Raw genomic sequence first — 24,403 nt, 5'->3', positions numbered from 1 at the left:
TCTCACCAAAGTGAGTGTTCATAGGGATTTTGATATGTCCCAGGAATCAGCTTGCTTGTGAGTCCTCTCTAAATATCAAATGAAGCAGCAGAGGTTGAGTCCTGAAAGCAGCACTAGATGATAAGAATTCCTAAGGATAGGCTCAGGAGATGGGGATGGAGTGCCAGTGCCATGGATTTGAATCAGACTTTGTACTAGGACAGGAACAGAGCAAAACATGGAAGACCCTGTGGTTTGTTTTGTTGGTTTGTTTTTGGTTTTTGTTTTAATTTGAATAGATCTTATTCAGCTCATCCAGTCACTGCATCCCAGCCAACACTTCTGGAATAGCTGTAAGACACTCTTTTTTTTTTTTTTGCCTAAAGGGGGAATTCTCCTGTCTGAAATACTTTCTTAATTCCCAAAGTAGGTCAGGAATGCAGCCATTGAGGTATGTGCTGTAGTGAGTCACAGAGTGCTCAGCTGTTGGGAATGCTCCCGTTTGTCAGCTGCTAAATTGCACTGGGAACAATAAACACAAAGTGGAAGTATTTCATAGTTTTTTTCATCTTAATTTGTCTCAAAGGAAGGGGATAATTGATTTTGTTTTCCATGAGAAGCTGGTGCCAGACCTGCTGTGGGGATTGCGACTGTTTTCAGGCGTTGAACCAAGTCGTTAGGGATGCTGCTGCAGAGAGAGATGAGGCAGCCGGCTGACATCATCCTGGGGAAGCACAAACAGCCTCACCACATCTCCAAAATTGGCAGTGTGACTGGGCCAGGCAGGGCAGGGAGGCTGTGAGCCTCCTCCACGTGCACCTTGGGAACTCACTGCACCACCACTGGCTGTGCCCGTGATAAATCAAGGTGAGGGATGATGAATCCTTACAGTGCCGTCAGTTTTTCCTCCTCTACAGTGGTGAGGAGATTGCAGCTCTGGTGAAAGGAACGCTTGGGGAGAGGTGGTGCTGCCTGGCAGTGGAAAGTGGGGTTCTTTTTGGAGATCTTTGTTGCTGCCCTCCTGGGGTTGCTTACCCAACGCAGCCCTACAGTGCTCCCAATTGGAATAAAGCTCCTGTAAATGTGGGGAAAGGGAACGCGGTGGGAGAGGCAGAGCCAGCACTGTTTATCCTGTGGATGGTGCTGTTGTGTTGCACAAACAGCAGAGAGGGCCCGCAGAGATCTGAACATTTTAGGTGCTGTTTGCTCCGGGGAGGATTAAGGACGTGCTCAGTCCTTTCCTATTCGCAGATCTCTCACAAATCCTGTATGTTGTGACCCACCTGTTCTCCAGCATTCCTGAGACCAGCTAAACTTAGCTAATGACTGCTGATGAGGAAACTCATATTTTCTGAGCAATTCCTCCTGGTCAGGACCAGGAGGGTTTTTTTTAACATCTTATTTAAGAGTTCCCTCGATCCCCCAGCCCCCAAGAGTTAAGCTCTGTTTCACCTGTGGGATGAGTATTTGTTGGCTCGAGGGAGTGCACTGACCTGGGCTGGAGTCACAGGGGAAAAAAAAGCTTCTTTTCAGTCTTGATTAAACTTCCCTGTGAGGGAAGAGAAGGCACATGCCTCTGAGGAAGCATGACATTCCAGAGGCCAGGATCTTGATGTTTGAATGTTGTTTGACTTCATAGCTCCAGATAAAATCTGAAATAAGTATTTCCTACTGTAATGTCTGTGACCTTGTTCTAATGGTCTCAGAACTTTATTGTTTTGTTTTATAACTCTGTCATAAAGATGTAACTGGAGGAGAGGATGTTGTGGATCACTGCCTCTGTCATTTGTCTTCCTTGTCAACACTGTTATAACCCTTTCTCTTATCAGAGAAGAAACTAGTTGCCTGTACGGTTTAAGATACTGTTTTGTCACTGCCTGTGACTCAGTTCTACTACTGATAATTGGTGGAGGTAGAAATTAACTCAAATTGCTGGTTTTATGGAAGTGGGAGGGTGGTAAAGAAGTAGTGAAAGTGTTTAGTTTGTAGTAAGTAAGGATGGTCTCACTAGTTCAGTAACTCTCCTGGAAAGAGATGCTTTGACTTTGTAGTGCCTTCCAGCATCAGAGGACTGGCTGTCAGTTTCTTTCTTTGCAGATACCCCAAATTCTGGTAGCAGAGCAGAACATAGCAGAGAAAGCTGCACTCTGCTGGCAGCAGCTGTTTCTGATGACCACCACAAGTCCATTGGGTACAGGTAGAACCCCCTGTGTGAGAGCACCTGGCTCAGCTCAGAGCTGTGTCTGGTGTCCCTGGCCAGGCTTGTGTTGGTCCCAGCTCCCTGCAGCAGCTGTGGTGAGCTAAGCAAGAGCTGGTGTCCGGGTTGTGTGCAGGATGTGCCTAACAGAGACTGGCTGCTCCCAACATGGGGGAAAGCAGAGGTCAGCAGAGGGAGTGTCTGACTCTGAGATGCCAGTGGTTCGTATGTGAAGCAAGTCTTGACCTCAGATGAATAACAGCATCAGATTCATGCTTTAAATTATCATCTTACTGTAACCTGTTTGAAAACAGTAGTGGTTCCCTACTGAAGCACAGGATCTTTTTAATTCCTCCTGTCACCCTGAATTCCCTTTAGCTGCTCCTCTGTTTATGTGGAGCATGTCATTCCATGTCAGCAAGGACCACTGAAAAATCCAGCTGTTTAACTTTGGAGGAGAAACATAGCCCAGCAGCTAATGGAGATGACTGTGACCTTTGGTGGGAAGAGGGACTTAGTGAAGATGGGACTGGAGGGATAAACCAGACTGCCTGGGGAAACATTTGCAAGGAGATGGAATGATTGACTGCTCAGGCTTGTCCCAGCATCTGACTCTTTATTAAAAGTTAGAGCTAAAATGGAAGAGTTACAGTTTCTGAATACTTCCAAGATGTGGTCAGAATGGCTGAGAGGGAGACTCATACCTGTTGATTTCTGAACTTTCTGTCTGTTTTGGCTTTTTGTCAGAAGTTCTCCTCTCTGTTTGTTTATGTACTTCAGTTTTAAAGGGTCTGAGCAGATATTCTCTGTTCCTCTTCCATGCTCTTTGTTCTGTTTGTTTTTCCACTGTGATGTGAAGCCTGTGGATGAGTTACACAGGGTGTTATCTGCACAGCAGCAGTAGAAAGACCAGCAGAAACCAAATGGAGAAAATAGAAACCCCAGCTTTCCTCTGTACAGACTATGCCGAAATTTTCACACCCACGCACTTAAATCAACTTTGGAGTGGTGAAGTTTGACTTTCGGCATGAGCAAGAAGACTTCTATTTCAGGCAGCACTACATGAAAATTTTAGGTTGGGTTTGCCAGTTCTTTCTCCTCTGTGGGCTGTGGTTTTGTCCTGCAGTAAAGGTTTCCTGTGCCTCATGTCCTTGTGGCAGGAAAGAGCTGTATGACCTTAGTGAAGAAGGGGAGTGCTTCTGTGTCTGAACCCAGTGACCTTGAGATAGGAGCAGAGGCATTGTGAAAACTTGTTTTTTTGGGGGAGGGTTATCTTCTACCTGTTTTCAAGCTGCCCATGAACAGCTTGTTCAACAGTGTTGGGCCTCATTTTGTTTGTAGACTATGACAGTTTCAATAGCCCTACAGTGGCACCGTTAAATTGGCAGTGCTGTGAGTGGGTTGATGGGATGGTTCCCTAAATTTCCTGAGGAAATTGCAGTCTGTCCTACACACCTCCTTTGCTTTTTAAAAACTGCTGCCAGCACAGCTGAGGTGGGAAATGGGCTCCTCAGGGAAGTGGTCACAGCCCCAAAGCTGACAGAGCTCAAGCGGTGTTTGGACAACGATTTCAGGCACAGGGTGGGATTTCTGGAGCTGTCCTGTGCAGGGCCAGGAGTTGCACTTGGTGATCCTTGTGGGTTGTGTTGGGTTTGCGTGGCCAGGTTTTGGTGGCAGGGGTGGCTTCTGTGAGAAGCTGCCAGAAGTTTCTTCCATGTCCAGCAGAGCCAATGCCAGCTGGTTCCAGAATGGACCTGCCACTGTCCAGTGCCAACCAATCAGTGATGGCAGGAACACCTCTGTGGTAACATAGTTAAAAGGGAATAAAAATTACTGCACAGAGGTAATTGCACTCAGAGAAGAGAGGGATCGGAGTATGTGAGAGAAACAACTCTGCAGATGCCAAGGTCAGTGGAGAAGGAGGGGGAGGAGGTGCTGCAGGCACCGGAGTGAGGTCCCTCTGCAGCCCATGGTGCAGAGCATGGTGAAGCAGCTGTGCCCCTGCAGCCCATGGAGGTTCATGTGGGTGCAGAGATCCACCTGCAGCCCCTGCAGGAGCCCACACTGGAGCAGGGGGATGCCTGAAAGAAGGCTGTGGGAAGCCTGAACTGGAGCAGGATCCTGGCAGGGACATGCGGATCTGTGGAGAGAGGAGCCCGTGCTCATGGAGCACGTGAGAGAGGAGCACATGACCTTGTGAGGGATCCACACTAGAGCAGCCTGTTCTTTAAATGTTTGAGTGCTCAGGCAGAGAAGATGTTGGACCTGCATCCAGAACGTTTATTCTTTACACAGGTGTCCACTCCCAGGCTGCTTTATGACAAAAGTCTGTCTTTGCCAGCCAGCTCTTCCTATGGCCTTTTGTGGCAAATGTTTTCTTCCTAAAGGGTAGATTATCCTTGTTTGTACATGGATATACTGCACCCAGGAGTGATCTCCATCGTGCATGACAGTTTGGTGATATTTGTACTGACAAGCCCGTGATGATGGGGCTGATGTCCCCGCTCACCTTTCTGCAACAAGAAATGAGGCAGAGAGCCTCAAAATGGTGTGGGCTTTATCCTGTTCTCTGCACAGAGAGTGGCTGACTCAGCTGAGCAGAAGTGACTGTGTCAATGTTCGTGGGGGCACAGACATGCACATCCTTGGGGTTGGGATCTGGGAGCCCAGGACTGATCCACCACGTTGTTGTGAGGTAGGAGAGCATGTGGTGATGGTAATGGCAGGGTTCTGTCCCAGCAACTTTGGGGTCATCAGCATGTGGTGTTATCCAAGACCCCCTTGTACAAACCTTCTTTCTCTAAACAAACCAACCAGAGGACAGGAGATCTTTGTCCTTGTGAGCACAAAACAGGACAAAAATAGCCCTGTTTACCTGCTTTTGGAGAAAAAGCTGGCTGGGGTTCTGAGAGTCAACAGTCACTTAGCATAGTTATTAACCATCAAGTTTAGGTGCATGTAGGAAGGGATGGTGTAAGGGTGATGTGTTTGCCAGTTCTGCTTATCTCTTCTCTAGGTATCAATTCCACTTGCCAGTTGCAGTGTTGAAACAAAATTTGATCACCTGTGCTTTGCTCTGAGTCAAACCAGGTTAATAAAACTGGTGACCAAGTGTCTGCAGGCATGAATGTGTCTCAGTTTGGCCTGCAGGAAGCCCTGGTAGTCTTGGTGACCACCAAGTCCTTTTCGATGAAGCATGCACTGATAAATGGAACTGCAGGCTTCTTGTTTACTTGAAGTTGTAAGGCCAGACCTTGTCAAATTCTGGTATTAAGAGAAGCACAAGGCTGGCTGAATACAGTATTCTACAGGGAACAGTAAACAATTCAAGGAAGTGGCCTTCTAGGGAAACTGACTTTCAATTCAGCTGCAAGCCCTAGAGAATAAATTGTTTCACAGGTATCTTGGGGTGACTTTATGATGTGTATCCCCTATCTCTGCTCTATGCCCAGAGATTAATTTTGTGCCTTTCTGTGCCTTTAAACTGAGCCTGAGAGGGGGGAGAGGAAAAAAAACAACGAACTTTTCAAAACAGTTGTTCAAGACACACACTCCTCTGTGTTCTCCTGCTGCAGTAGCAAGAGCAGAGGAAGCACCCTGCTTGCTTTTCACCCAGCTTTCGGCTCCTTTTCTCCTCAGGGAGATGGAGAGTTGAACTATGTTTTCCTGGAACTTCGGTTTTTCCCTTCTTCTCTTCTGGACTGTTTCAACATCAGAACACATCGGGGGAATTTCCCACCAAGGCCCTGGAGGTGGGCCCATGACCCAGCAACGAGGAGGAGGAGAGAGATTACATCTACAGAAGGACTGAAATTTCCCCAGGTCTCTCTCCACGGTGAGAGGTTTTATTATTTAGCATCATTATCCTTTTCCCATGTGTTTGTTAAATAAATAGTTTTATCTCTTTCACTTTCCTCCAAGGAAAATGTCTTTTTCCCCGAACCTGGTAGGGAAGGGGTGGTTGTAACCTGCCTTCTATCAGAGGATATTTTTCCTCCAAATTTGTCCAAACCAGCACAACAGGATAACACAAAACCCAAAGACTAACCACATGACAGGAAGTTCTTTTTCCTGGTTACATTAGGTAGCAAACCATGGGAAATTCCACAATTAAGATGCCACCTATATATCTTGGAAGAGGAACAGATGATCTGCATTCTGTAGATGTGAGATAAAGCTAATTCTCAAATCAAATTGTATATGAACTTCCATCCATTAAACAGTGCAGTTATTTTAATGTGTTTGTAGGGTACTTGACGTATCAACATGTTTTTAATAGACTGGTCTCCTGAACAATGGTGAAATATTTTGACAGTGGCCAAATAAATCCTTCACCTTTGACTTGTGGGCTGTTGGAGCCTGGTGGCTTCAGCCATCAGGGCTCTGAGGATGTTGTGGTGGAGTCACAAAAGATAAAAGCTGACAGATAAAGCTGAAAGCAAAAAGTTACCCATGTAGTCTTGGGCAAAAGCAGAACTGTTGGCACCATCCTGGTTAAATTTTGATGTGATTAACTGCCTTTACTGCTCTGTCTCCTTTCTGTTTATTTCAGAGGTCTTCTGTCTGGAAAAGGGTTTGATGCAGTAGGATGGCTCCTCATCCTCCTCGCAGCCAGGACTGCCTTTCAACATCAACTGAAGGACCCACAGTAAGATAATTTGCAAGTGGTTTAGGGTAAATTACACAAAGTTTATAAGCCCAAGGGCTTGTTATTTCTCAGTGATGCTCAGAGCACTTTACCATATGGTTTCACAGATAGCACACGCAGTTAAACAACCAGCAGAATAACTTTTCATAGTTCTCATTTTAATACAGAGCAATGTGTCTTCTTGCTCTTGATTGTTTTATGCATTTAAGATGTTACTTTAGTTAACTGAGTTTGTGTTTACTTATGGTTACAATATCAGGGAGTAAATACGAACTTAGATACTGAGCAGGCTGCCAGGTGGTGTGGAGCAAAGGGTATCAGCAGAGTGTGATGCAGTGGTGGAGGTTGCTTAGGGAGAGGGAGGGAAAGCTCAAGCACTGAAAGATAGACAGGACCCAGCTGATATCTGCTTGGAATCATGGCGTGGTAATGGCACCCAAATTTGACATCGTGTGTAAGCAACGCAGCTTAGACTCTTTCTGTTGTAGGCCTGATCATTCTCCTTTGGTAACTGCAAGTGGGGACCCAAGGTTTGAGGTGCAAGCTGCAGAGCTGGGAACAAACACACTCAGTGTATTTCCTGCCAGAATTCTCCGTGGAAGTCCATGTCCTGCCTTCTCCATCCTTTGCAAGTTCAGCTCACAGAGGGAATGAGGAATGTCATTGCACATCATTAGTAGAAACAGGCTGGCTCATCCTCTTGGCTCTGGCTGAGACTGCAACAGAGGTGTCCTTCCTGGAATCTTTGAGACAAACCCGGATTGAACAGATGCTAAGCAGCTCCTAGGGAATCAGGAGAGAATGTGTGGCCCATCCTGAGCACCAGGATCTCACATTTCCACTCCAATAGCACAGTTCTGCTCACCTTCCCAGCAATTACTTTGCCTGGGGATTTCCAAGTATGAGGTTGATAGGTGGTGTGCATCTGCTGTGGCAAAGAATTCCCTCTTCTCCATGGCTGACAAAAGCCTCTGTCAATTTAACAGGAGAAGGATGGAGATCAGTAGCCCCAGGTATGTATCTAAATAAAGCAGGAGAAGAACTGTTACAGAGAAGACAATACACAAAAGGGAGAGAAGGGAAAAGAAGCATCTGATTTCCAGCAGGTCCTCGTAGGATCCTGTGGCTGTTCTACTCTTGCAGCTAAAAATGTGACTGCACTTCTCTGATGCTCCTGTCAGTCAGGAACAGAGAGGAAAGCACTGTGAGGCCACATTTTCCCAAGTGTAAGACAGGAACAGGATGATTTATACCACTCAAGAAGCAGGCTTACATCTTGCATTCCCTGCAGCACTTTTCACCCCAAAGGATGCCAAATGGCACATTTGTCCTGCCAGAGATGTCAAGAGGGATAGTTTCTGATGTTAAGTCAATGGGAAGAGCATGGGGAAGACCTTTACCAAGACATGTTTCACTTCTGGCTCTAAAATTAGTAGATCCACACAGAGATGTGGTTCTGTAATTCGTATCTGTGCAGGGCCTGGATTTTGCTGCCAGATGTGACATGCTGAAATAATATGCCTGCATTTTTTTTTTTTTTTTGCCAGGGGTACAGAGAGGAATTTGGGCTTTGTGATTCTTGTGTTTCTTTCTCTGGAGCAGTGGAGAGTCCTTGAATGTTCCTATTCCTGGCAGCTGTCAGGGACAGGACGTGGAGAGGCTGCTTTTCTGATGGGAGGCCAACTAGCCATGAGCTTAATAAAGTACCTCTTCACCTGTCTGCAGTGCTGCCCTGCTCCTTGGGGGACCAGCTCTCTGAAGGATTCCCAGTCAAGGAACATAATTTTTTCTTCCTTTCCATCAAACAGATTTTTAAAGGGGAGGAAAAACTCCACAATCCATCTTACCCCTGAAGTGGTGTCAGTTTGTCTCTCTGTCTGTCAGCTCTGGGGTGATGTGTTAGGCTTCCTGCTGAGATGGCACAGACAAAAGGCTGCTGAAGGAGGCATTTGGATAAAGGATCCCTGGTTCTTTCCAGCCTGTGTAACTCCAGCTGACGCTTCCAGCCATTGTTGCTGGGAGTGTATTTTTCTGTGGTTTTTAAAAATTCTCTCAAATGAAGAGGCTCATCAGTCTTCTCAGCATTGTGTGTCTGAGGAAGGAATGCTGGGAGCAGAGCATTTCAGTGGGATGGGGTGAATGTGAAGAGCTTGAGGAGCAGAAAGGCTATGTGATGGCAGATTTGGTCTGCTCCTCTCTGTTCAGGGAGGTTAATTATCATCCAGAGCTGTGGCCATAGGGAACTGTGCTTACAGAAAGATCTAAAACAAGTTCCAGTGACCAGAGCCTGTAATTGGGCCAGATTCAGAGCACTTACACCCCATCTCCCAGTGATTGCTCCAGGCAAGGACATTCCATGGTGTGTGGGCACTGGCTGGAGGAACCTGCCCATGGTCCCATTACCAAGTGGGAGAGGGGGAAATATTCTAGGTTGGACCCATGTCATCTGCTGTTCCTACACAGATCCAAGGCAGTTTCTTTATGGGGGCATAAGCTGGGTGGGGCTGGACACCGAGCACACAAATGAGCGCTGAGGAAAACCTGACAGGGTTTGCACTCTCTGCAGCTCTGCTGTGTGGACACTGAGCAGCCACTTGCTCATTCCACCATCAAAACCATTGTGTCTTTCCCTCCTGGGGCATTTCAGCCCATGGAGAACACAGAACAGTCGGCTCACTAAGCTGTTCCCTCACTCCTGGCACAGTTTTCTGGGGCTTTGCTCTGTGACAGAACTCTGGGTATTCTTGCAGGTCGAAAATGTGGGAGCTTTGCTTCAACAAATGCTGTTGTCTCTGGTGCTTGGTTAGTTTTTGAGAGAAGATTTGGTGCAGAAGGGAAGGAACTAGCTGAAAAATGGCCAAAGAGTGTGGAATTATGGCAAGCTTGGGAGTTTCTGGGCTATCAGTGTTATTTGTGAAAGCAAGACAAACAGCTGTGCAGAGGTTGCTTTTGTAATTTCTTCCCCTCCAGATCCCAGCCTGAAAGCATCTGCTTCTGAAGATGACTGCTGAACAGGGAGGGGAAAACAAGAACCTAAGGTTGCCAAGCCAAGAGTTTGCTGGCCCCCAGGCATGACCACTGAGCAGCTGCATGCTGCAGACAATGTCATTCTTTTTCTCCCCCACTTATAACTCAGTTCTTATATCATCAAATAATACTGTGAACATGTCCAAACATCCCCAGCTTCTTTAGCAGCTTTATTCCACTGGCTTCCAGTCAAATACTGGTTTTGGTAGATTGTAGACATCACTGAAAGACAAGTTTATCCTGCAGCAAAGACAGATCAATTTGTAAAACAGTTCTGTTCTTAGAGCACATCTTGTGATGTCCTGTTCTGTAGGCCAGAGACACGGGAGAGTGGAAAGCACAAAGGGCACAGGCAAGTAAACAAGATTTGATACACGGCCTTGTGAAGAATATGCACACAGATAAATTTATGGTATAGTTCTAACTCCAGCTGACACCCTCAACACACACAGTGTAATATCTATTGGCAGTCAAGTTTGTTTATGAATTAAACAGAAAAAAAAACAAAACCAGGCAAATCTGCCTTTTATGTGTCCAGGATGTAATTAAGGATGTAGTGAAGTGGATGTGGAATTAAATGGCCTATTTGAGATCAAAAAGTGCTGACAGATAACCATCTTCACTTGATGATCCCAGGTGCAGTTTGCTTAAACAAAAAAGTCATCTTGTTTTTACAGTACTGAAGAATAGAAGAATTTCTGCTGTGGGCATTGATGCTGAGAACTGGACACCCCAGCAGTGCTGGGCTCAGAGTCTCTATACCGTAAGAGAAGCAGCATCTCCTGGGATTGCAGGTGCGATTGCAGGTAGGACTCCAGAGGAACATGCATTTGGAAAAGGATGCTGTGGCCCTTGAGAGGCCAGGCCCTGTGCATTGTGCAGTCTTTGCTTTGTATTTTCCTGCCTGTGGGCTGGGAGCCCTGTGCATCCCAAGAATCTTACTTCTTATAGAGCTGTTTAAGAGACCACCTCTGCTCTTGGCCTCAGTTTTCACCAGGTCATCCCTGGAGAGTTCCAATACATCCCCCTTTCCCAATCTGACCTCATGTTTGAGCAAACCAGCCTGGCTGCCTCAGTTCTGACAGACTGATCTCAGCAGTGGGGGTGGATGATGAAGAAACGATGCTCTGAGGAAGTGAAAGTCAGTATTCTGACAGGGGGGGTGAGGTTTTCTTTTCTTACACCAAGAAGGTGAAAAGCTGTGTTTTGCATAGCAAGCCTGCTTTTGGCTAATGTGCTTGCCAGAAATTTGGATATTCCCCCAAGCACAATCCTTCCTGAACAGAGAGTGCTACAGACGAGTTCTCCACAAGCATCAGCGCAGTTCTTAAAAGCAAGGAAATCCGTATTTTCTGCTGGTAGGAATTTTTGTATCCCTTGTGACTCTTGGTTTCACAGCAATGTTACATGGAGTAGATTGAAGGAAAATGTTTCCTGCCTCCAGAATCACCCTTTGGGACCCTATTAACAAAAAAAGTCTTGTGGTTGTGAAACCTGTTGACTGGCTTTCCTGTGACATAAAACAGGCACCTTCAGTTCTCTGGTATTCAGTAACAGTGTGAGTGCTTCTGAGATTTGAGATACTGTCAGCAAAAGCTTTTTTTATATCTGAGCTTCATTTTTTTATAAGAGCTGTACAAAAGCAGCCTATGCATAAGGAACAATATGGCCATCTCCCCTTGAACTTTCTCCCTTTGAACAATTAAGTTGTTAATATTTAACAACTTAAAAAGTTAAAATAGCCCTTTGCTGTAAAACTGCATCTCTGGTAGAGATAAACTTTTCTCTGGCTGTGGTGTCCATCTCTGCAAATCTTTCCCTCTGCTGCTGGAGTGATGTACTCTGGATTGCCAGAGATTGATTTCACACTGACTGGAAATTATCATAACACAAACTCCTCTTTTCTGTGGTGGATTTGCACCAAGTCTTACTTTGATTTGTTTCAAACCAACCACAAGGTATAATGGATGTGTATCTAGCCATCAGCTTTTGGGGGGCAGCAATTGCTTCTGGATTGGAGCTGCAAGCAATTACTGCATGAAGAATACATGTTTATGGTTATGTCTAAAATTTTGGGCAGGTGGTGGTTTGAAAGCTTCTTGGATTGTAACTATGGCCACTTCTGTAGTTCACATGTGTTCCCAGTGATACGTGTACCGGGTTAGAGATTAAGCGTTTCCTTTTTTAGGGCAGATTTACATCATTCAGGAAAATGCAAGTAACTTCCATTGTTTGCAGTAAAAAGCATTCCTTTCCCTACTCTTTGTTAAATAAGTTTCTGGCGATAGCCAGGAACAGTACAAAACTGATGCCTGAGAAATTGGATCTGTGTGCAGAATGTCTGGGAATGCTGGGAGACAGGGTGTGCACGTTGTTATAGGGAAATCCAGAGGGAAGACCAGCCCAGTCCTTCCACACTCCTTGGTGAGGCAGTGCCTGGCGAGCGCCCCTGGGCAGCGGCAGCAGAGCCTCTGACAATCACGGATATCTCACCATGCGCTGTTTCAGCATAAGGCTCCCAAAAATTGCCAACGCCCTGATTTGCCTCATTGTTGTAATACAGTTTTGCCTCTTCGTTGCCAATTACAGCTCCTTGTTTGACTTGGCGAAGACAAAGTTTCTCAGGTAAGGGACCTGTTTCTCTGTGGCTTAGTTTGGGTGTTTGTGCTCACTTTCTCTCTCTGTCTCTCTCTTTTTTACCCTTCTGATCTGATTTAGGTGACCGCTTTACTTTAGCAGAGTATGGTGTTGGAAGATCCACAGTCAAAAACCTGCTTCTCTTGGCTCACTGTTTTCCAGGGCATCCTTTGGTAGCTGTCTAGAGCAGCTTTTGCTTCACTAATTCTACCTGTTTTCATACTTTGGCACTACGTAGTATTTCCTTTTCCTGTTGGCTCCCAGAAGGACCTTATTCAGCCGTAATCCAGACTGCATTGCTGGACAGTGAATTTGGTGGGATGGCTTTGAATTTATGGCAAGTTCAGCAGCTGATTCCTAACACAAATACGCTGCATACTGGAACACCAATGTCATGTAGACATGATATGGATATCTATTTTATATAAATGGTCAAGGAGATCCTACAGGAATGGGTGTGGAGGGAATTGCAGTGAAATGTCTCCAGCATCACTGGCAGGGAGCACTTCTCTTTGCATGAGCCCTGCAGACACCTGAGCCCTTCCCAGTACAGGTATGGCTCGTGGATGTGTTGCTTCTGTGTGTAGGAAGCACCACTCCCTAGCCTCCCCACCATCCTCATTTGGTCCCAGCTCTCCCAGTGAGCTCATCTGGCTTGGCTTGTCTGGGTTGGTTCTCAGCTGGATGTCTGGGCTGATGCTGTGGGGGCAGGCAGGAGGAGTGGGGCTAGGAACATCTGCGGCTCTTCTGGAGGTGCCTTGAGTCCAGCTCAGCTCTAGCAGCTTGAGACCACACTTTGAGGACAGCTATGAATTTGGAGAGGTTGGAACTTGCCCAAGGGAAGCAGGAGGGAAGGAGAGAAGGAGGAGATGTAGAGAAATGAAGTGAGTTGTCCTTGATCCCAGAGCCCATCAGTGGCAGAGTTGGAACAAGAAGTGACTCTCCATATCCACTGCTTGAAGCCGTTTTCTTCTGCTGTAGTTTCAGAGAATGGAAATGCCTGTGTTTATACAACTTAAATAAAACACAACAAGGTATGAGCTGTGTGTGGTTGTCTGTGTGGCAGTTCTATTTCTGTACCTTGTATGTCACGTAGAATACACAGAGCAGCATTTTCATGGCTTTATCCTCTATTTGTCCTTGGGCTTTGTGAAAGGGGAGGGAAATGACAGTAAATGTCATTGAGCTTCTGCAGTTGTTTGCCAGCTGGACTCTAGAGCCTGAAATTCACTGAGCTGCTTTGACCATTTGTCTGGATTTAAAATGCTGGTCAGGAGAGCGGGGTCCTGTGTAAGCATGAGTGCCTGGCCATGTGGGCCTGACTGCAGGGCACAAGCTTTGGGATGTGGAGAGCCCTCGGTTTTACACTTTGGTCTCTGGCACAGCATTTGAATTTAAAGTGTAATAGGCTGGAGTGGAATCTGCCCTGCAAGACAGCACCTAGGACAAGACTGGAGGGGGGATGGTTTCTCATACTGTCCTGTTTCATTTGTTCTCTGCCCTTTAATCTCAAAGTTTTAAACATCATCTTAAAAATACAACAGAAATTCACCAAGGGATTTAAGATTTGCCTGAGCTACCTTACCAAATTTCTTTTTGTTTAGAGTGTCCATATAAAATCCTTCCTCCTATTGGGCAGTAAACAGTAACACAAGTTTATACATGAAGCACTATGATGGAAAGCACACGCTGCACACTTGGTTGAAACTGGCTAATGATTATGAGAGAGGGAGAGCTGATAGGCCATTTGCTACAACCTCTCTTTTTTAGCCTTGCAAAGGTTTGCGTATTTATCTGATATGAAATGGTTTTTTAAAGCCTCCTTAGTCGATAATTTCCTGAACACTTCCAGAGTGGTATGACATCCATGAAATTTCAGCAGCAACCGAGCTGCTATCTGCAGCCTGTTATCTTCAGAAGTGCTTTTTTCCCCATTTATCACTTCAGAAGTGATCCACAGCGTTCTGAAACAAGTGCGTCATGGAAAGGCTGAACGTGAGTGTGGAATCAGACTGCCACAACCATGCTGCTTTTCTGTACATAAAAGCTCAGCTGCAGATATTGTTCACCTTCTCTTTTCCTGTTCTACCCTCCAGCCATGTGCAGAGAAGAGGGAATGTTTAGGACAAACCCCCACCACTTCTGCCTTGATTTTTTTTTTGCTGGATTTCAGCCTGGTCTTGTTGCAGGTGGCTCTTCTGCTGTTGGCAGATGTGTCCTCCTGTGATGACCTTGTACCTGCCTGTGCCTTTGAATCAGGGCAGCTGCAATGTTAGAGGCAAGTGCTGAAAATGTAGAGATTTTGCATTTTAATAGCTTCACTGCCTTCAGACACGAGTGCCTGGTGAGCGCTGTGTGCTGCCCTTGCATTACCTAAGGCAGAGGAGGAGAGAAAGAAGTGCCCTATGGCTCCAAAAGCTCAAGAGGTGATGTAGGGTAAAGGAGTGAGTTTCATTTCTTCTTAGACTTCCCTTCCTGATTCTGGAAGATCTTCATGCTCTGTTGCTGAAGCACAGGGCTCTGCTGGCAGAGGAGGGAGGCAGATGGCTGCCTCCATGGTGTGTGCCATGTCCTGAGCCCAGGATCTCCAAACCACTCCCGCAGTGCTCTGGGGACATTGCCAGGGGGCCTGCCCTGTGCGTGGCAAAGCTGGGCTGTACTGGTTGGCTGTTATTGCCAGTGTGAATGTTTCATGTGCCAAGTGCTGAGGAGAGGAGTGTGTGTGCCTCTGGGATTTGCCTAGTGGGGAGATAAGCAGTATTCAGGCTAGAATGGTGTAGGAAGTTAAATAACATTTTGGCAAAGTTCAAAATGAAATTGCTCTAAAGCACGGAGAGAGGCTCAGAGTCAAGAGCACTAGAAATGGGCTGAAGGGTGTTCAGTGTTAAGTGGAAAGTGTGTGTGATGTGTCTGCTTTTCTTTTGGTTGCATTCAGGAAATTGAACGTTTCCCAACATGCCCCAGAGACGCAACAAATGGACACCCAAGAGCAACAGGGCTTAAACTATTCTGATAATGGGAACTCTGGGAGCATTTTAGAAAAGGCTTTGGGAGGACACATCACAAGACTCAAAGATGTGGTAGAGAAGACATCAAGATGGAAAGGAAAGGAGGAGCAGAAGGAAACGATGAAACCAGTTACCAGGGTTACGGAAGCAAAGGAGAACATGGCTGTGAAACCCTCACCCCAATTGGAGGGAATCAAGAAGACAACAGTGAGAACAACCCCTATGGTGCAGGGAAACAAGGGGAAAACAACAATGAGGCCAGCTCCACGGGTGGAAGAAGCTAAGGAAAAGACAACAGTGAAACCACTTCCCAGGGAGGACGGAGGCAAGAAGGCAACAGTGAAACCATCCTCTGGGGTGAAGGGAGCGCATGAGAGCAACACATCCAAAGACCAAGCAAAACCCAAAGAGCCTCCTGCATCAATGAGAAGTGTAAAACCTACTTCTCAGGCTGCTGCAGTGACACAAAAGAGGAAACTGAGCGCTGCTAACTTCACATCTGAGCCGCGGTGGGATTTCGAGGACAAGTACCTGCTGGATAACTCATCCCCACCCTCGGTAGGTGGGATGGTGTGGGTGGTCATCAAGAATGGTGCCTCCCCATTGACATCCTTGTCTGCTGGCCCCTGGGCATGTGTGCCCTTTGCAGTTGAGGATGATTTCAGAGCTGGTAGGTCACCCATTGGTATATGCAGATGCTGGTGGGACCCAAACAGGAAGACCTCTATAAACAACATCTGCATTCACATGAAGACTCAGGTTAATTAAATTTGAGCATCTCATAATTACTAGTGTCCAGGAACAGGGCCTTTAGGAAAGTAGTAAACTACAGCAAAGTTCTCAGCAAGCAGATGGGACAGGTTGTGGTGTCTCATACTGTCTCTGTCGCCCATCCTATGCTGGTAACTCTTTGTAAAGCTCACCCAGAGCAATTTTCCCTGGCACCCCTGTTTCTGGAAGGCTTGGAACTGGTGGGTCACCTTCTCACATGTTGTGTTTCACTCCCAAACCTGATCTGTAATTCTGCAGAGAGAGGGAGTCACTAGAAGCACTGCGCCCTCCTTAATTTCCTACTTTTCAGAGTTTTCCCTGGTTCCTCTGGTACTGATCCAGTCTAGCTCTGGAGGCACAAGAAGTACCGAGCCTTGGACAGTACCTGCTTGGGCAGGAAGGGAATGTCCCTGTTTCTGGACATGAAATGTACTGTGGTGAAATGATGCCACCATGAAACCGTTGACGATGTTGTCCTCAGTGTGCTCCTGTGGTGACAGGCAGAATGAGGGCTGTCTCCTCAGGCTGTGGCAGGGTTGTCATCCTCATCCACTGCAGAGAGCCCAGCTCAGCCATGGAGCACTTAGCAAGTCTTTGGCAATGCAGCCATTGCTGGGGATTTGAGCTGGGAATGAGGGTCCACTTGATCTTCTATTTTGTCTTTCAGGAGATGTTTGGGGAAGGTGTCTAAAAAAGTAGAGCCCAAATAGACTCAGCAGAAAATTCGGTGTAGTGGAGCTGTTTGCTTTCCACCTGCACACACAGCCTCACTCTCACCAGCTGCAGTGAGACTCCTCTTGTAGGATAAGCTGGCTTGGATTTCCTCCTCAGCTCCACATTTCACTGATTTATTTATGACATTGAACAAGTTTTGCAAATTTTTTCTTACCCTTAAAGAGAGTGGCAATGGTGATCTGATTTCATATGTTCCTCAGTGTTTCCTTGGGTGCACTCCTAGGACCTTGTGATGTGTGCTGCCAACAGGGACTGCTTTTTATACTAGATATATATATTATTGTAGCACATTCTTAATGCAAACAGCCTTATTTGATACATTTAGGTTAGACCTATTACAAATGTTAATTTGCATCAGTTAATGAGGCCCAAAGCCAATAAAACATTTAAGCATGACAGGCCTGTTGTTCTGAAGAGGAAAGTCTCAGAGACTTGGAGTCATCCTGGCTCCCTTGTAGGTGACTTTTCGCCAGCTAGTTATGGATGTAGTGCTAAAATTGTGCTTCATGTTCCTGGTGATGGGGATGCTGAGGGGGATGGATGAGGTACCACTGGAGTTTTGGTATTTCTGGTCCTGTCACACACAGGCACACAAGCACTGGCACTCAGTCAGGTTTATCAGCTCTGCTCATCAGTCATTATTGTTTCCTTTTTGTTTTTCAAGACCTGCTCTGAATCAGTGAGGGCCAGGGCTGCCAAGTCTGACTGGCTGCGGGATCTTTTCCTGCCCAACATCACACTCTTCATAGACAAGAGATACTTCAGTGACAGTGAATGGAGCCGCCTGGAGCATTTTATACCCCCCTATGGCTTCATGGACCTGAATTATTCATGTGAGTCACTCAGGGCTTGTCAGGATGGGACTTTCAGACTCCTAACAGGAACCTTATGCTGAGTAGCTGGAGGTTTGCAGCATCTCCCCATCAAGGCATCAGTCTAGGAGGATCTCATGGTGGAAACTCTGGTGGTTTCACTGTGTCCATCCCAAAGGCTCTTGATAACTCACCACTGTGTTTGCTTCACAGTGGTAAAGGAGGTCATATCCCTGCTGCCCCCAAATCCCCACCAGCAGCTGCTCCTGGCCAACCGTGACAGCAGTGTGCCCACATGTATCAGCTGTGCTGTCGTGGGGAATGGAGGGATACTGAATAACTCTGGGATGGGCCAAGAGATTGACTCCCATGACTACGTCTTCAGGTAAGGCAGGCTTCACTCTCAGAAGATGCACAGCTAGCTTATTGTGGCTAGCCCCTAATTGTGGCTGGACCACTTCATCTCTTCTAGTATTCCACTCATTCCCAAGTGCCAAAATGATGGACGGCAGGAGTTAACAAGTCCAAAAGTAATTGGAAAATTACTAAATATCCAAAGCCTGTGTTCACAAATGAGCCATAAAGAGCCATCTCCACAGCAGGGGCTCTCCTGCAGATCAAGGTGGCAATCAGAATGGGCCTAGTCTTCCCTTCCTCCAGGCTAACACTGTCTTTTCCTATTAGGAATGTACGTGTGAGGGGTTTCAGTCGTCACCTAACTCTGCTCTTCTGATTTCCTTGGCCAGGGTGAGCGGAGCTGTAATCAAGGGTTATGAAAAAGATGTGGGAACAAAAACCTCCTTTTATGGATTCACAGCCTACTCCCTGGTTTCCTCTCTTCAGATCTTGGGACGCAGAGGGTTCAGCAACATCCCACAGGAAAAAGTAAGTGAGGTCCCTGCTGTGTGCATGCACAGCTTTGACAGGATGCTGTTTGACTGTGACCTTCAGTTCTGCTTTTGCCATGAGGAGCAAAGGGGCCGAGCCAGCCCTTTAGCATTACCCTCAGTGAGGGAACCTGCACTGCCTTGGCTCAGAGTGAGTGTTTGCAGTGGCAGGTTGTGTCAGTGCCACCCCAGCCTTGTGGCATGTAGAAGGAGCTGCACATCAGATGTTATCTCCATTCTGCTGCTGTGGGCCATTTGAGAGCTGCAGACTGAAGATGTGTGTCTGAGAAACTCAGCGAGCCAAGATGCCTGCTTGCATTTTTTAACAAGTGCTGTTCACTAATGCTCACTTGTTTTCTTAGCATGTCAGATACATTCACTTCCTGGAGGGAGCGAGAGACTATGAGTGGCTGGATGCTCTTCTGTTCAACAAGGACATGAGGAAAGGATTCTTGAACCTCAGCGGGTAAAACCAACTATAGTCCCCTCTACTCCTCCAGTGAGGAACTCTCTGTTGTGCTCTTTTCCTGTCCACAGTGCTTAGCCTTGAGGAGCACCAGGCCAGGGTAAAGGCAGGGTAAAGCCTCCCTCCCCTGGCAGACTTGCATGCAATCTCTCATTTCCTCCGCAGCTCTGGGCACTGCTGTAGTCAATACACCTCCTTCCCAGAGGTAGCTGATTTCAATGATGTGTGGCTAGAGCTTAGAGAAAGCTTTGTGGCTTTTGGGGATGAAGACATGCTGCTGGCTGGTCTGGTGTTGCCTGCTCATGGATGAAGGCCTGGTTTCACCAATTTTTACCTATACAAACACATGCTTTTGATATTCCTGTCTCCTATTGTTGCCTCTCCTCCCTGATCTCTTCCTCTGCAATGCACACAGGCTATGGAGGCTTTGTCATGATGTGGGAAATGTTACAGAATATCTTCACAGTGCTTGTGGTTCTTCTCTTAGCACCAAGTACACCAAGTGCATCAGGGCTGATCCTTTCCAGCTGTGATGAGGTGTAGGAGCTTGTCCTGAGTCTCCCCATTCCTGTCCTTAGGCAGAAGCCCCGGCAGAAATTCGATAAAGATTTCACAATGGACAAATACCTGGTGGTTCACCCTGATTTCCTCAGATACATGAAAAACAGGTGAGCTGAGGGTTTTGTGCTCTAATGGGCTTGTTTTTCCTGGCCAGAACCATCTCTCTCTGTCTCTGGCCTCTCCTCCCAGCTTCCTCCCTTGTAACCACAGTTCAGCCACACCAGCAGCCTGGGGATAGGCATCAGCAGCATGATCTCAACTGAAACTCTCTGTGGTGCTGCAGTGGGATGCTAGTGGTGGGTAAACATCCAGAATCTGTGAGCTGGAGAAGCAACTGCCATCAGACAGTTTGGTTTTCTGCATCCAAAAGAGAGCCAGGGCCAGTTGCAACTTTAGGTGTAGGAAGAATGTTGCTGAAGTGCCAGAATAGTCGATCTCTAGTTCAGGACCAGCCTTTCATGTTCCCCATTAGCCTTGGAGGAAGGCTCTGTAACAGACCTTCTCTCCAGAGATTGCTTCTAGACTCAGGAAGTTGGTTGTGCCGTCAAGTGCAACAATGGGCCCTTCTTCAGCATCCCCTTTGCCTAGCCTGGCTGCTGCTCTTCCGTGCCTCTCCAACCCTTTTCAGAAGCCTGACAGCCACGGTCACCACGAGATCTGCCCATCGTGGGCCACACATGACCAAGAGATGGAGGAACAAGAGCTCCTGTTGTGTCCTGCTTTGGCTGCCTTTACCCTTCAGTCTCCTTGAGAGCTGCTGCCTTCCCTGGAGCCAGATGGCCGGCGCTCCCTGCCCGCTCTGCCGTCCCCGCTCTGACTTGGGTCCTTTCCAAGGCCAAGAGGACTCCATGCTATTTTTTCCCAGTGTTTACTCCTACTTTCCTAACAACTCCTGGCATAACACAGTGCAGCTCCTGGCAGGTTTTGTGATGCTCCTCTGCACCTTCCCTATGTCTCGTTTCACTCCTAGATGTGGATGGGGGAGCAGGATATACCAGGGAGCTTCAAAGCCACCTCTGCACTGCAAAGCAAAGGACAGAATTAACAGTAGTGGGCTTTAACCTACGAGATCCTTTAATCCATCCGCTCTTTATCCCCACTGCCTCAAGACCTGCCACTTCCACAAAGCTGGGGCAGAGTTGGGACTAGGTCGCAGTGCAGGTGGTGGAGAGTTCTGGGCATACTCGTGGCTTCTCTGAAATGCCTCATATGGCCCCAAGCTGCTGCAAGGAAGGAAGTTGCCACATGGGCCACAGGGGGATAAGGTGTGCCCTGCTTGAAACACCACAGCCAGCAACTCCTCAGTGCTTTCTTCTCTCCTGCTGCAGGTTTTTAAAGTCTAAAAATTTGGAAAAGCACTACTGGAGGCTGTACAGACCCACAACAGGGGCCTTCCTGCTGCTGACTGCCCTCCACCTCTGTGACCGGGTAAGGGCAGGGTGATTCTTGCACCCAGAGCTGTCTGGAAGTGGGAACGTGGGACAGAGGAGAGCAGGGGTGGCTGCTATCTGCCTCGAGAGTATATGGGCTTCTGTCAGCTGTGGAGGAGCAGACTGAAGATGAGAAACAGCCCCAAAGTAGCTCCCACAGGGGTGGTGAAGCCTGCTGTGACCTAGAGCATGTGATCTCCCAGGAAGGCAGTGAGGGGACAGCAGCATCTCTGGAGCCAGTGCTCACAGTCTGGTCCTTCTGGACCCCCACACAGCGCCACCAGAGAAGCCCCAACTGGCATCTCTGTCCTGTGCTCACTCCCTGTTTGGGAGCTGTGTCCTGTATTTCACCTGTTCCCTCTATCCCTGGTACCCCTGCATCTTTCCCAGGTCAGTGCCTATGGCTACATCACAGAGGGGCACGAGAAGTACTCGGATCACTACTATGACAAGGAGTGGAAGCGTCTGATTTTCTACATTAACCATGACTTCAACCTGGAGAAGCAGGTGTGGAAAAGGCTTCATGATGAGAATATCATGAAGCTTTACCAGAGATCCTGACTGTGTGGCAAGGGCCATTGCCTGGGAAATCTCAACAATACCTCACTGGGAACAGAAGAGAACCCCCAGAGCCAAGGTTAGCTCTGGACTGCCAGGTACATTTCATCCCCACAAAGACATTTCCCTCCTTCAGCACCTCTGTTATTTCACAACACTTCAACAGATGTCTGAATGCTGCAGATCTGAAGACCAACAAGAAAATGCAGCGTGCCAACAAAGTCCCATCTGACTCTTGCTGATTGTTGTAGTCATGGGTATTAGGAGAGCAGAATCCAGGATGGATATGGTCCAGTGTCCTTTGTTTAATCCAGGTTTTCTCTCTTTGCAAGGAGATGCTCCTCAGGCTGGAGCTACTTTTCTGGGTGGATTCTCTCCATTAGCAATGCCCATTTTGGATGTGGGTATTGTCTAAACAAACTCCCTGAGGAGCTGGAAAGGATGGAGGTGGACACAGAGCCTGTCTCAGGTTGATTTAATTTCTGTGGGGGCTGCTCTCCCTCTGCTCCCTGCAGATAAAAAGGATGGACTGGACACTTCCAGGTGACTAATCTGAGAGAGAATGAGTTTCACTTCTGCTTCCTGGTGTGGCCTTGTTACGACACTTCTGAAGGAGCACTGCCATCAACTCAAGGGCAGGTAGCTGCTCTCCATGGTGCAGCAGACCTTCTGTACCTGGTGCCTCTTGCCCCAGGGCTCCCCTGGCTGCACAAAATGTGAATTTTGTGGCATGGACCTGATGTGCCAAGTCCTTGCGTAGCTGAACTTCGTCGTGCTTGGCTCTCAGCTGTGCCCAGAGCACTGTGTTTGTCCTATTGCCAGGAGAGGTGGGAGCTCTCCAAGTCCAGGGATGGATGCTATCTGTCCCTGCTGCTGGCTGAAGTGCCTGTCCCCCACGGGGCTGAGGGGGGTCCAGTTGCAGCCGGCAAACCTGGGGTGTGTTGGCCTCCTGGAAGGGGTTTTGTAAATGAAATAAATGGCACTGCTTTGGCCAAGCTGATCTTTCATGCAGCCCTGTGGGTTGTGGTTATTTAGTGCGCCCAGAACTGATGCTTTAAAGGCTGAGATACAGCAGATGACAAAGCCAGGAAAGGGCAGGACTGAGGGGTAATGAGATTACCTCCACCTGGAGAAGCTCTGCAGCTTGTGTGGACACACCTGAGCATCTCCCACCTATTCACCTTGCTGTTGCAGGACAGGGATCACCACTGGCCAAACACCTCCCTGAGGAAGTGGGTGAGCACCTGGCAAGTTTGTCCTTGTCCCAGCAACTGCTCTCCAAGTATATCAGATGCTCAAGGCAAATGCATGAAGGGCTGGATGTTTCCCCCATGACACTACACAGGCAAAAAGCCACCTCCAGTGTCCCAGCAGGTCCAGTGCATCTCCCTGGGATTAACCAGCTGCACACTCACTGGACCTGCTTTGGTTGTGTTTTTCTATTTCGGCAGCATTTTTGTTGGGAGCAGCAGCATCTCCAGGGGCTCTGTGGGCTCCCAGGAAGGCATTTCAGCAGGGACTGTCAGCAGGGTTCGTCAGGCTTGATTTCCTTTGTCCCTTTTTCCTTGTGCTGCAGAGAGGCTGGGCAATTTCTCATGTCTCACTGAGCTTGTTTGTGAAGGACAGCCCCCCACACTGAGAATCTAAATGCAGAATTCAGCTTCTCTGGAGAGGGTCTAGCCTGTGCCTGGCTGCTCTGCCCATATGAGCCCTCCCACGAGTCAGTGGGAGCAGGGAGTTGTCCGAAATGCACTGTGCCTCTGTGGGGAATGATGGAGCCCTGACGGGCTTTGGAGCACACCAGAAATCTTTCCTGAGCAGCAAACAGGGAAGCTTGAGTGAGGCTGGTCACCATCCAGAGCTGCCTGAGGAGAAACTCCTGCACCCAGGAGCTCTGGTTCTGCTGGGCGTCTCAGCCCCTCGTGGTGGCTGTGCACCCTGTCCCCAGGTGTCCCTGGGGGTGTCCCCTGTCCCCAGGCCCTCGAGGCTCTCTCTGATGGGCTGTGGGTGGACAATGAGGCAGTTTTGTTCCTTGCCTGTCCCTCAGGCTGTACCACATTGCTGTGGGTTGCTTAGTGACCAGCTCCACCGGGTATTCTTCCTGCCTGAATAGAGCTTTTCTCTTCCCGAGAAGTTGGAAGAAGTTTCTCTTAGACCTTTCCCTTCCCCCTCCTCCTCTTTTGTTTCCCTATCCTTTGGGAAGCAGGAAGGGGCTGAGTCCCACTGAGCAAGGATTCCCCAGTGGGTGAGGAGGCTTTGGGGATGGGCTGACAGCTCCCAGCCCACGCTTTTCCCCAGTGCTGAGGCTTCCCAGAGTCAAGGGAAAGAAATTTCCCAGGAGGCTCTCCCCAGAGCCTGTTCCCTCCAGGCTTTTCTCTCAACACAGCTGACAAAGTTTGATGTTATCAGGGATAATCTTGGCTGGAGAAGGGCCTTTGCTGTGGTCTGGAGTTTCCCAGCAAGCTAAAAGCCACATCCTTTCTGATCCCAGGAAAGCGACTCTGACCTGATGGTCCCCCTCACCTCCTCACTCTGCTTCTGCCCCCCCTGCATCAAGGCATCCCATCCCACTGGGGGCTGGCAGAGGTGTGGCACACACTGGGACACATCCCCTGGAGCACAAGTCCAGCTGTGCCTCACCAGAGCCACCTGATCTCGTGGCATCGGGTCTGGAGTGGCCACAGGAA

General features: G+C 47.9%; 1 protein-coding gene across 5 annotated transcripts; it reads left to right on the top strand.

Moving 5' to 3' along the window:
- Positions 1 to 4,021: 4,021 nt before the first annotated feature.
- On the top strand, positions 4,022 to 22,716 carry ST6GALNAC1 (ST6 N-acetylgalactosaminide alpha-2,6-sialyltransferase 1). Of its 5 annotated transcripts, XM_042032638.1 has the most exons (12): positions 4,022 to 4,083; positions 5,816 to 6,011; positions 6,729 to 6,824; positions 8,372 to 12,476; positions 15,424 to 16,054; positions 17,667 to 17,835; positions 18,028 to 18,199; positions 18,561 to 18,699; positions 19,064 to 19,167; positions 19,746 to 19,835; positions 21,057 to 21,156; positions 21,549 to 22,716. In XM_042032638.1, exons 4-12 carry the CDS (start codon positions 12,346 to 12,348, stop codon positions 21,717 to 21,719), a joined length of 1,707 nt encoding a protein of 568 aa, XP_041888572.1. In that variant the 5' UTR covers positions 4,022 to 4,083; positions 5,816 to 6,011; positions 6,729 to 6,824; positions 8,372 to 12,345; the 3' UTR covers positions 21,720 to 22,716. The 5 variants fall into 5 exon arrangements, with proteins under 5 accessions (XP_041888572.1, XP_041888574.1, XP_041888573.1 ...); XM_042032639.1 differs by lacking the exon at positions 4,022 to 4,083 and having other exon boundaries at positions 5,763 to 6,011; positions 10,529 to 12,476; XM_042032637.1 differs by lacking the exon at positions 4,022 to 4,083 and having other exon boundaries at positions 5,763 to 6,011.
- The last annotated feature ends 1,687 nt before the right edge of the window (positions 22,717 to 24,403 follow it).

Source organism: Corvus kubaryi, unplaced genomic scaffold (genome assembly GCF_017639235.1).
Source record: "Corvus kubaryi isolate FWS band 111438036 unplaced genomic scaffold, C.kubaryi_AGA036_p1.0 37353, whole genome shotgun sequence".
Classification (NCBI taxonomy): Eukaryota; Metazoa; Chordata; class Aves; order Passeriformes; family Corvidae; genus Corvus; species Corvus kubaryi.
This window is presented reverse-complemented; position numbering and strand designations above follow the sequence as displayed.

Bases quoted from the DNA above. Each gene is read 5' to 3' on its own strand.
- ST6GALNAC1 (XM_042032638.1), top strand. From the start codon at position 12,346: ATGCGCTGTTTCAGCATAAGGCTCCCAAAAATTGCCAACGCCCTGATT. The intron at 18,200-18,560 runs GTAAGGCAGGCT...TTCCTTGGCCAG, and splicing joins TCCCATGACTACGTCTTCAG to GGTGAGCGGAGCTGTAATCA. The intron at 19,168-19,745 runs GTAAAACCAACT...TCCTGTCCTTAG, and splicing joins GGATTCTTGAACCTCAGCGG to GCAGAAGCCCCGGCAGAAAT.